Raw genomic sequence first — 12,177 nt, 5'->3', positions numbered from 1 at the left:
GATTTTTATTTGAGACTTTAGCACTTGGAATTTTGATTAAGTTTCCAAAGCAAGTGCGGTTTATTTTTACCGAGAAATCGAATGATGCCGGTTTATGGAAATTTTTCCAAGCATAATATTTTTAAATTATTTTTCCTATGATGAGGAATATTATAATTGAGTGAGTGCACTAATATTAGTGCTATAATTATTTTATTTTGGGTCACATGAATAATTATACTATGGTACTTTATTAATGAGTAATATTTCCATAGTTTTTGTGATTATTATTTAATCACCCTTCTCACACTTTATTTTAACTCTCTCTACCATATGTTATATGCCTAAATTTTGCTAAGTATAGAATTGAGAGAGTAGAGAGTTGAGAGTATATTATGGAGAGAGTAAGGATTGATAGTGTAGAGATTAGAGAGAGATTAGAGTGAGAGAGAGATCAAAGGCATTAAATTCCAATATTCTTTAAGATTTGCAAAATCTCTATAAGATCATCTAAATCTTGCAAATCCATTCATATCTCTCAAGCAACTCTCTCTCTCCTTCATCCTCACCAATCGGCCACCTCTCTCTCTCCTTTCTCTCTCATAATTCCTCCATTGTCAACCATTGGAGAGACCTCCGAAGCTTCACCAAAATATGCCAAACACATAAATCACCAACAAAATTCCACCTAAACACCTCCTATCAACTTGAATCCAAGGAAATCCTTGAAGATTGGCTTCAAGACTAGTGAGAGAAAGTTTGTTTGTTGGTGAAAAACTTGAGTAAGTGATCTCTATATTCATAGATTAAACTTGTATGATGATATATATGAGTATATTTGAAGGATTGAAGCAAGAAAATCACCCCCTCTTTTATTCTTCAAGATTTTCGAAAATTTGGGTGTTCTACCCTTCAAAAAAATTTCTTCTTCTTTCCTTGATAGAAGTGAGAAAAATGATCTATGTGATGTTTGGTAATGATTTGTGTGTGTTTTGAAAAGCTATGCCTTGTGATGTAAAAATTTGGTTGAGTTAGTTTACCCCAATTTGGGAATTTTTGAGTTGATGATCAAGGTGATGGATTGATGATGTATATGAGTCCATGAGATGTATATGATGATGATTAGTGGAGTAAATTGAGCATATGATGTCAAATGATGATTTTGATATGAGTTAGTTTACTAAAATTAGGGCTATGTGTAACTATGCTCTAATTTATAAAATTGATGGAGTATATGTGAGTTTCAATGACTAAAATTGATAGATATATGATGAGATTAAAGATCCATGTGAGTTTATAAAATTTCAAAGAGTTTAGTTTAATAAAAATTAGGACTTTCTTGTATATATGTCTATTAAGTGTTTTGGCTTAAAATATAGGTAATTGAACATGATGTTAGTGTTTTAATATGTTTGATTAAGTCTTTTCTAAGCTAAGTAAAATTTTGACTTGAGTTAGTTTATGAGAATTTTTGAGTTTTCATATCTTGAGAAGTCAATGATTGATAACATGAGGTCTATTTTGCTTATGACCATTATGTGAAAGTTGTCATGATTTATGAAGAGTTTATATGGATATATGAGTTTTTATTAGAGTTTAGTTGGCATGATAAAAGGGGATTTATTTGTGTAAAATGAGTTATATGATGTATGAAGTCAATAATGAATGATTGAGTGTTTTTGAGCATGAAATTGAAAAGAGGATTGAATTGATACGTTTGTAGAAACGTTTTCCTTGAGATTTGAGTTTATGATGTAAGAGGAGATTTGAGATTGAGTATGATGAGTATTTTAATGTTTTTGAATGTTTTTGAGTGTTATATGTGTTTAAAATGAGCTTTGATTGGTTTTCTTTGAAGGAATGTTGAATTGAGCATTTAAGAGTTTGAGATGAAATTTTGGTGATTTTTCGTAGGCTACTGACCTACTGTGATCGACGGGTTGTCGATGTCTAATGGCTTTGAAAATTTTACAGCATGTCCCTACATGAGTCTTGAGCATACCGGTAAAATTTCAAGTCATTTGGACTTGATTTACTATTTTATAAAATTCAAAACCAAATCTGCACATTTCTACTGGGAATTTCAGAGAACAGGGGACAAAGTCATTCATTTCAGTAGCTTCCTGTGTGATCTAGATTTCCAAATTTTTATGGTATAAACCTTACTGTATGGGCTAGATATCCACCAAATTTGAGCTCATTTTGACAACTGTTACTATTTTTCAAAAATCAATGTTGCCGATTGCTCAAAACTGCCGAATATGGTAGACCGTGGTAAAAACGCCATATCTCCCAAACCACTTTGAGTTTCTGACTCTACTTTTTTTTAAATGAAACTAGACTCAAATACCTTTCTTTTGGTATGAGTCTGGAGTCCAGGAGATGTCGGAGTCAGAACGTGTTAAATTTTGAAGTCGAGTCAGTGGGAAAACAGAACATGATTTGTTGATGTTTGATTGTATTTTCTTATGTGCCTTATGTGTTTATGTTGCCTAAGTGTTTTAATGAGATTAGACGAGTCTTATATGGGAGATAAATCGAGACTTAGAACCATGATTTTCTTGAAACCTATCCTTGGACTTAAGAATTTGAAATGAGTGAAGAAGTTATGTAGAGTCGATTAAGAGATAGAATATAAGATAAAGCATGAGTTAAGGCATGAGTTTTCGTCGTTAAGTTCTAATCGAGATTCATTATTTGACATGAACTTTCGACAATGACGATGATCCCTGAAGACACGAGCAGAGCAGGGAAGTAAGTAACTCCGCTTTGACGGGAGTTTTTGAGTAAGGTCTTCAGGTGGGCAATATTTTGAGTATACGTATATCGTATGAGCTTTCTAAAATGATTTAATCATGTTATGAACTTATCAAATGCTTTGAGATAAATGATGTTTGAGAACTGTTTGACTTGCCAATTTTTGATGTTGAACCTGTATGTTACCCTCTACTGATGAGACGAATTCGGTCCTGCCACAAGCGGGATTTTGTGCACAGAGGTGACTGCGAGCCGTCTTCGGGTCGGCCGGTCACGGTACTTGAGAGGGAGGCCTACTTCTCAGTACCTTTGATAATGATGAGTTGTAGATGTGGTACATGCATGATGAGTACTTTGATAGCGCTATCGTTTATTTATGATACCTTGATTATGAAAACTGCATGCACAGATTCATTTACGCTAATCTTATTTCTGTGTATTGCTGAGATGTGGCAAGCTTCAAACTTATAGCTCTAAGAGCACCTTTCTTGTTTTTCGGCGTTTGCCCACTGAGTATTATGTACTCACGCCCTGCATGTATTTCTAAATGTGCAGGCTAAGCGAGGAGCGAGATTGGTCTGGTGCTGGCGGGGAATTGTTAGAGGATGTATTTACTTTATCGTATTTCCATTTTGACGATAAAGTCTTGATAAAGGATATACTTTAACTTTTCTTTTGAAGTTAAGCAATGTACTCACGGTTATATGTCTTCATACATATAATCGATTCGCCTTTTGCTGCGATACTCTGCATATTATGATTCCTTACGAAAAATGAGCGATACCCGTTTTGTTTTTGATTTTGAAATTCCTGATAATTAAAAAGTTATAACGACATTGACGAAATTACCCTTGGGTTCATTTATGATAATTTCCTTAACACCTTTTGATGCGAGCTTCCGCTTGATGTTCGACCTATCCTTCTTATCTTTTATTCTTTTAAAAATAGTCGTATCGATACTCGTACCCCACTATCACTAGTGTCGGGTTTTCGGGCTGCGACAGGGTGGTATCAGAGCAGGTCATCTGCTCTGAGTCTATTGCTTGACTGAGTTGAACCTTTGATTGTTTCTACTCTTTTAAAATTGAGTACTAGCCTAATTTGAATTCTTAGGCTAATTTGAGAGAGTCAGTTCGAAACAGAACCCCAGCACCCCATCTCCTCCGGCTTAACGAGGTAAGAGGTTGATGTTGTTTCTTATTGCTTCCCTGTTGAGGGCTGAGTTTGATTTACTAATGAGTTATGAATTGTTTTGATGACGAAATTGTTTGAGATGATGAATTCTGATACGAGGCAGTTGATGTGGAATACGAGGAGAGATGTTGAGGCTAGTATAGCCGATTGTTTCTATTGAGCCTCAGATACAGTATGTGCCCTTTGATCCTTATCCGAGGGTTGCCCCGTTGCCTGAGCCGGGCATTTTGGCTTTTCAGACGTATATACACTCGATTTTATTTTCACCGTCCCGAGACGCCCAGGAGGGAAGGTCTCGGCCAGTACACCTGGACAGTGATGAGGAGGACCCGGATGAGGAAACTCCAGAGATGACGGTCGGCCACGGACGGACCCAGCCATTACAGCGTCATATCGCTGTCAACGGAATCGAGACATGGGTACCTATTCCCGAGGTGCCGGTTTATGGTCCGATGATGGACACCGACGTCGAGGATGAGCCGAGCGACGATAGCGTCTGCCGACTGATCGACGAGTACGAGAGTCAGGAGTCGGAGCCGAGTGAGGAGACGGAGTCGAGTGAGGATATGGAGGTTGACGATGCGACGAGCAGGATTTCAGGAGACGACGACTAGCGATCACGTGTATCTAGTAGACGCGTACATATGTATAGATGCATAGTTGATATATACGTATATGTATATATATAGGTAGAGAGGCATAATATAGTGTGTATGTGTACATAGCATAGATCTATAGATGCTTAGTACCTATGATGCTTGTATAGTTAAAGCATCATTTTAGTGTTAGGACCTTTCTACATAGGATCCTACTTTTGTAAAAGACCTCGAGAGAGAGGCAATTTTCCATATATATATATATATATACAGAGATGTAGATTATTAGTGAGTTTCACTATCTTTATCAGAGCTTTGAGAAAGATGATGATGTTGAGGCTTGATGATAAATGAGAAATAGAGATTGATGAGAATTTCGAACGATGATAGACGAGAAATAGAGTAGACGAGAATTTTGAGAACTTTGAGATCACAAATGAGATATAGAAGTGAAGTAAGAAAAACGAGGATTTGTATTTTGTAATGACGAACGGTTAGTTTAGAAGTCGATAGTTATATAACTCTTTTTCCTTTATAGTATACCTCCGAGAAGAAGAGGGAACCGAAGGAACATAAACCGAGAAGAAGATGAAGAAGAGGAGCAGAGAAACCAACCGTTGAGATAATACGACGAGAGTTAGAGTTTTCATCGCGATTTATAGACACGACCTTAATACGACGAGAGTTAGAGTATTCATCAATTTTTAGTAAATTCATTTTTACTAATCTTTTTATAGCATTTAGATTAACATGTCCAAGTCTACAATGCCATAAATAGGAACACTCAATCAAGTAAGCAGAAGAAGTAGATTCTTTCTTATTGATAGTTGCCTTGGCAGGCTTACAAGCTCTCACGCCAAGTTTGAAAAGCCCTTCGGAGGCATAGCCTTTCCCAAGGAACTTTCCCCACTTGCGAATTACAACATAATCAGCTTTGAAAAACAACTCAAAATCTTTCTTAGTGAGCATAATGCCTGAAATTAGATTCTTTCGGACAGTTGGAACATGTAACACATCCTTCAAGGTGATCTCCACGCCCGAAGTGAGTTGAAGAACCACATCTCCCATGCCAAGGACTTGAGAAGTCCGCTCGCTAGCCTCCATGATCGTCTTGTTTTCCACTTCTTTATAGTTGTGGAATAACTCACGATTGATGCAAACATGGACGGTAGCGCCGGTATCCACGAACCAAGCATTTGGGCTATCAACATGATTCACCTCGGAAATCATCGCCGCAAAGTCATCTTGGTCCCAATCGCCAAAGTCCTTCTCGACGTTGTTGACATTGTTCTTCGCCTTCTTCCGCTTTGGCTTGCGGCAATCCTTAGCCATGTGACCATGCTTGTCACAATTGAAACATACACCATCAAACTTTGATGGTTGGCCACCACCTTGCTTCCCTTTGCCCTTGTTATTAGGGTTAGGGCGACCACGCTTGTTGGAAGGACCGCCTTTCTCGGTGAGATTGGCCTTTGCATCCATCAGCGCTTTGCCCTTTTGATCACGACTCCTCACGTGATCCTCCATTTGAAGCTTTGACACCAAGGTTGCCACGGACATCTCCGAGCGCTCATGCTTCAAAAGGTTTTGAAAGCTCCTCCAACTAGGAGGCAACTTCTCAATGATGATTGCTACAAGTAGCGCATCCGCCAAGGGCATTCCTTTGGCTTGAACTTCGTGTGAGAGAGTTTAGAACTCTTTGAAGGATTATTAGCCCCAATGGGATCGTTTCTTGGATATCTTAATTTACCATACAACGAATAATCCTAACATGCTCCTATGAATTTAAGTGCTGCACGTTGGAGTTAGGATTACTTACTTGTAAACTGTATGCAGAGGTTATCGATGATCTTGTTGAACGACTCCAGCTCTGACCTTCTGAACTGTATCCCGCTCAGCTTTCACCGTTGGATGGACAACGAGCTATGAAAGTCCCAAGAGAGAAAAACTGCTCCACACGTCTGGCGCCTCTTTCTTTGCTCTCAAAAACCTAATTTTTATCTGTGTTTTTCCTGAGAGCAGACATCTGTATTTAAATAGATTAAGTAAGCTATGGGGCGCCTCTCATTCTGTGCTGGGCGATTTCTCCCTCTTCTAGGGCAAGGAGACTTTGGGCCAGTCCAGGGACCAGATACAAGGAATAAAGATGGGCCTCAAATAAATTAATTCTCCATGGTCAGCCCAGACCATAATTAATTTGTAAATATTAGTTCATTCCACTAAAGAACCAATATTGACCTACCCCTTTATTACTGGTGATGAGTCGGGGCTTGTATTTAGACTTATTAAATCTTCGTATTTAAAATATCCGACATCCATTAATTAATTATAGCTCTGACAGCTGAAATTAATTAATCTCTTTGTAATCCTTAAGCAGTACCACTCAAACCTTATTATTGCGCCTGAACTTAATCAACCTGCAGGGTTTAACGCAATAAACCTTATTCTGCTCCTTAAGGGGATGTCCTATACCGGATACGGTGTAACACCCCGTACTTTTCCTCATGTTGTGAGATAGTGTCTTAACACTATTGAGAGTACTGAGATGTCGAAATACGAGACTACTTTTTTTTATGAGCAGATAAGACAGATTGTCTTTTAAATAGAGATACGAGTGAATAAACCGATGATGGAATTAGAGTGATGAGATTTGAGAAATGAGTTGAGATAGAGATGCTGATTGAATTGAGCTGAGATTTTATTTTATTTCCAACTACCGGGAATAGAGTTACCGGATACTGAGATATCAGAGATTGACTGTCCTATTAAGAAAATAGGAATAATGAGTTGGAAATAGAGTCGAGAAAGAAAGAGTGAGAACCTCGATGAAAATAGTCGGTTAGAGAGAGACGTTTAGTCTGTTTGTGTTTGTCGACTGCTTTGATGTGATGTTATGTGAATTTACGTGACTGAGTGATTATGTGATTTTGTGACGTGTGTCAATATGACCATATTATTATGATTTTTATTTGAAACCTTAGCACTTGGGAATTTTTATTAAGTTTCCAAAGAAAGTGCGGTTTATTTTTACCGAGAAATCGAACGATGCCGGTTTATGGAAAATTTTCCAAGCATAATATTTTTAAATTATTTTTCCTATGATGAGGAATATTATAATTGAGTGAGTGCACTAATATTAGTGCTATAATTATTTTATTTTGGTCACATGAATAATTATACTATGGTACTTTATTAATGAGTAATATTTCCATAGTTTTTGTGATTATTATTTAATCACCCTTCTCACATGATTTATTTTTTTAATTTCCCAAGTATGAGACTAATTACTAAAATTTACTAAGTGTAGAGATTGAGAGAGTAGAGATTTAGAGAGTAGAGATTAGAGAGAGTGTAGAGATTATGAGAGAGAGAGATCAAGGCAATTAATGCCAATATTCACTAAGATTGCCAAATCTTCTATAAGATTAGCAAAATCCTCTCAAATCTTTCAAGATAATTCTCTCTCTCACTCCACCCCAAATTTTCGATCACCACCTTGTCCCTCCCTTCATCTCTCTACTTTCCACCATTGACAACCATTAACAAGACCTTCGGAGCTTCACAAAATCACACCAAAAACACAAATCACCCTCTAAATCTTACACTAAACACTTCCACCTCCTTGAATCCAAGAAGATCTTTGGAGTTTGATCTTCAAAGTTAGAGAGAGAAAGTTTGGTTTTGGGTGTAAGTTTGGGTAAGTGATCTCCATATTCATAGATTAGACTTGTTTGAGATTATATATAAGTATTCTTGAGAGTTTGAAGCAAGAAAACCACCCCCTTCATTTTTCTCTAAATTTTCGAAAATATGGGTCTTATACCCTTCAAAAAATTTTCTTTTTCTTTCCTTGAATTGGGGTGAGAAAAATGATCTATGAGATGTATATGATGATGATTGATGGAGTAAATTGAGTATATGATGTCAAATGATGATTTTGATATGAGTTAGTTTACTAAAATTAGGGCTATGTGTATCTATGCTCTAATTTGTAAATTGATGGTTTATATGTGAGTTAAATGGGTTAAGATTAATAGATATATGATGAGATTAAAGATCCATGTGAGTTCATAAAATGTCAAAGAGTTTAGTTTGGTAAAAATTGGGATTTTCTTGTCTATGTGTTTAATAAATGATTTGGCTTAAGATATGTGTAATTGAGCATGATGTTGGTGTTTTAATATGTTTGATTAAGTCTATTGGAAGCTAAGTAAAACTTTGGCTTGAGTTAGTTTATGAGAGTTTTTGAGTTTTCATATTTTGAGAAGTCAATAATTGATAAAATGAGGTCTAATTTGCTTTATGACCATTTTGTGAAGTTGTCATGTTTTTGTTGAGAGTTTATGTGAATATATGAGTTTTTATTAAAGTTTGGTTGGTATGATTAAAGGGGATTTATGTGTATAAAATGAGTTATATGAAGTATGAGGTCATTTTGAATGATTGAGTGTTTTTAAGCATGAAATTGAGAAGAGGATTGACTTGATACGTTTGTAGAAACGTTTTCCTTGAAATTTGAGTTAAGATGTAAAAGAGGAGAGTTAATTTGAGTATGATGAGTATTTTAAATGTTTTGAATGTTTTTGAGTGTTATATGTGTTTAAAATGAACTTTGATTGGTTTTCTTTGAAGAAATGTTGAATTGAGCATTTAAGAGTTTGAGATGAGTTTTGGTGATTTTTCGTAGGCTACTGACCTACTGTGATCGACGGGTTGTCGATGTCTAATGGCTTTGAAACTTTTACAGCATGTCCCTACATGCGTCTTGAGAATACCGGTAAAATTTCAAGTCATTTGGACTTGATTTACTATTTTTACAAAATGCAAAACCAAATCTGCACATTTCTACCGGGAATTTCAGATAACAGGGGACAAAGTCATTCATTTCAGTAGCTTCCTGTGTGATCTAGCTTCCCAAAGTTTTATGATATCAACCTTACTGTATGGGCTAGATATCCACCAAATTTGAGATCCGTTTGACAACGTTTACTATTTTTCAAAAATCAATGTTTCCGATTGCTCAAAACAGCCGAATATGGTAGACCGTGGTAAAAACGCCATATCTCCCAAACCACTTGGAGTTTCTGACTCTACTTTTTTTTAAATGACACTAGACTCAAATACCTTTCTTTTGGTATGAATCTGGAGTCCAGGAGATGTCGGAGTCAGAACGTGTTAAATTTTGAAGTTGAGTCAGTGGGAAAAACAGAACATGATTTGTTGATGTTTGATTGTATTTTCTTATGTGCCTTATGTGTTTATGTTGCCTAAGTGTTTTAATGAGATTAGACGAGTCTTATATGAGAGATAAATCGAGACTTAGAACCATGATTTTCTTGAAACCTATCCTTGGACTTAAGGATTTGAAATGAGTGAAGAAGTTTATGTAGAGTCGATCAAGAGATAGAATATAAGATAGAGCATGAGTTAAGGCATGAGTTTTTGTCGTTGAGTTCTAATCGAGATTCATTTTATGACATGAACCTTCGATGATGACGATGATCCCTGAAGACACGAGCAGAGCAAGGAAGTAAGTAACTCCGCTTTGACGGGAGTGTTTGAGTAAGGTCTTCAGGTGGGCAATATTTTGAGTATACACATATCATATGAGCTTTCTAAAACTGTTTTGATGATGTAATGAGTTTATCAAATGTTTTGAGATAAATGATGTTTGAGAACTGTTTGACTTGCCGATTTTTGTTGATAATGACTTGTGTGTTACCCTCTACTGATGAGACGAATTCGGTCCTGCCACAAGCGGGATTTTGTGCACAGAGGTGACTGTGAGCCGTCTTCGGGTCGGCCGGTCACGGTACCTGAGAGGGAGGCCTACTTCTCAGTACCTTTGATAATAATGAGTTGTAGATGTGGTGCATACATGTTGAGATCTTTGACAGCTGTCATTCGTTCGTTTATTTATGATGTTGATTATTAAAACTGCATGCACAGATTCATTTAATACTAACTTATTTCTGTGTATTGCTGAGATGTGGCAAGCTTCAAACTTATAGCTCTAAGAGCGCCTTTCTTGTTTTTCGGCGTTTGCCCACGGAGTATTATATACTCACGCCCAGCATGTATTTCTAAATGTGCAGACTAAGCGAGGAGCGAGATTGGTCTGGTGCTGGCGGGGAAATGTTGGAGGATGTATTTACTTTATCGTATTTCCATTTTGACGATAAAGTCTTGATGATTGATATACTTTAATTTTCTTTTGAAGTTAAGCAATGTACTCACGGTTATATGTCTTCATACATATAATCGGTTCGCCTTTTGCTGCGATACTCTGCATATTATGTTCCCTTACGAAAAATGAGCGATACCCGTTTTGTTTTTGTTCGTGAAATTCCTGATAATTAAAAAGTTATAACGACGTTGACGATTTTACCCTTGGGTTCATTTATAATGATTTCTTTAACACCTTTTGATGCGAGCTTCCGCTTGATGTTCGACCTATTCTTCTTATCTTTTATTCTTTTAAAAATAGTCGTATCGATACTCGTACCCCACTATCACTAGTGTTGGGTTTTCGGGCTGCGACAGGGTGGTATCAGAGCAGGTCATCTGCTCTGAGTCTATTGCTTGACTGAGCTGAACCTTTGATTGTTTCTACTCTTTTAAAATTGAGTACTAGCCTAATTTGAATTCTTAGGCTAATTTGAGAGAGTTAGTTCGAAACAGAACCCCAGCACCCCATCTCCTCCGGCTTAACGAGGTAAGAGGTTGATGTTGTTTCTTGTTGCTTTCCTGTTGAGAGCTGAGTTTGATTCACTAATGGGTCATGTATTGTTTTAATGACGAATTTGTGTGAGATGATGAATTCTGATACGAGGCAGTTGATGTGGAATACAAGGAAAGATGTTGAGACTAGTATCCACGGGATTGACGAGGCTGAGGCCATCACTCACCTGATTCCACAGCTGCCCCTCGAGTGGCAAGACTGGGCGACTTCGCTGGTGCCGCAGTATATCAGGAGGACTGAGTTCGGGCGGTTGGTGAGCGCCAATTTTCGTGGTTTCATCGCGACGTTGAGCCACCGCTACCTTGTTTATGGCGAGCCACCTTCACCGCCGTATGGAGAGTCTGAGGGACCAGCCCAGGGAAGGGAGCTTGTTGTTGTGCCCCCACTTCCCGAGGAGCCGTTTCCGATTGCCCCTCTACCCCCAGCTGATCCGATTCCAGTTTCTTTTGAGCCTGATGTTTCAGAGCCGATGGTTTTCGAGGCGTACTCTCCAGTGGTAGAGCATGACCCGTTTGCGTTTCTATCCCTTATTCTTTTTCCCAGCGCTGAGTTACCGCCTTGGGATTTGACACTGGCAACGGCACCTTTGCCATTGCCACCTGTTGAGTCGGCATAGCCGATTGTTTCTGTTGAGCCTCAGATACAGTATGTGCCCTTTGATCCTTATCCGAGGGTTGCCCCGTTGCCTGAGCCGGGCACTTTGGCTTTTCAGACATATATACGTTCGATTTTATATTCACCGTCCCGAGACGCCCAGGAGGGAAGGTCTCGGCCAGCACACCTGGACAGTGATGAGGAGGACCCGGAGGAGGAAACTCCAGAGATGATGGTTGGCCACGGAAGGACCCAGCCATTACAGCGTCATATTACTGCCGATGGAGTCGAGACATGGGTACCTGTTCCCGAGGT

General features: G+C 38.0%; 1 protein-coding gene across 4 annotated transcripts; it reads left to right on the top strand.

The window, feature by feature from the left end:
• The first annotated feature begins 433 nt into the window (after positions 1-433).
• LOC131017861 (uncharacterized) lies at positions 434-11,942 on the top strand. Of its 4 annotated transcripts, none has more exons than XM_057946606.1 (3): positions 435-761; positions 10,038-10,101; positions 10,622-11,942. In XM_057946606.1, the coding sequence occupies exon 3, from the start codon at positions 11,321-11,323 to the stop codon at positions 11,882-11,884; it is 564 nt and encodes a 187-aa protein (XP_057802589.1). In that variant the 5' UTR covers positions 435-761; positions 10,038-10,101; positions 10,622-11,320; the 3' UTR covers positions 11,885-11,942. The 4 variants fall into 4 exon arrangements, with proteins under 4 accessions (XP_057802591.1, XP_057802589.1, XP_057802588.1 ...); XM_057946605.1 differs by lacking the exon at positions 10,038-10,101 and adding an exon at positions 2,715-2,778 and having other exon boundaries at positions 436-761; XM_057946607.1 differs by lacking the exon at positions 435-761 and adding an exon at positions 7,822-8,223.
• Positions 11,943-12,177: the final 235 nt, after the last annotated feature.

This window comes from Salvia miltiorrhiza, chromosome 3 (assembly GCF_028751815.1).
Source record: "Salvia miltiorrhiza cultivar Shanhuang (shh) chromosome 3, IMPLAD_Smil_shh, whole genome shotgun sequence".
NCBI lineage: Eukaryota > Viridiplantae > Streptophyta > Magnoliopsida > Lamiales > Lamiaceae > Salvia > Salvia miltiorrhiza.
The sequence above is the reverse complement of the archived record's forward strand: the minus strand, read 5'-3'. Positions and strand labels throughout refer to the sequence as shown.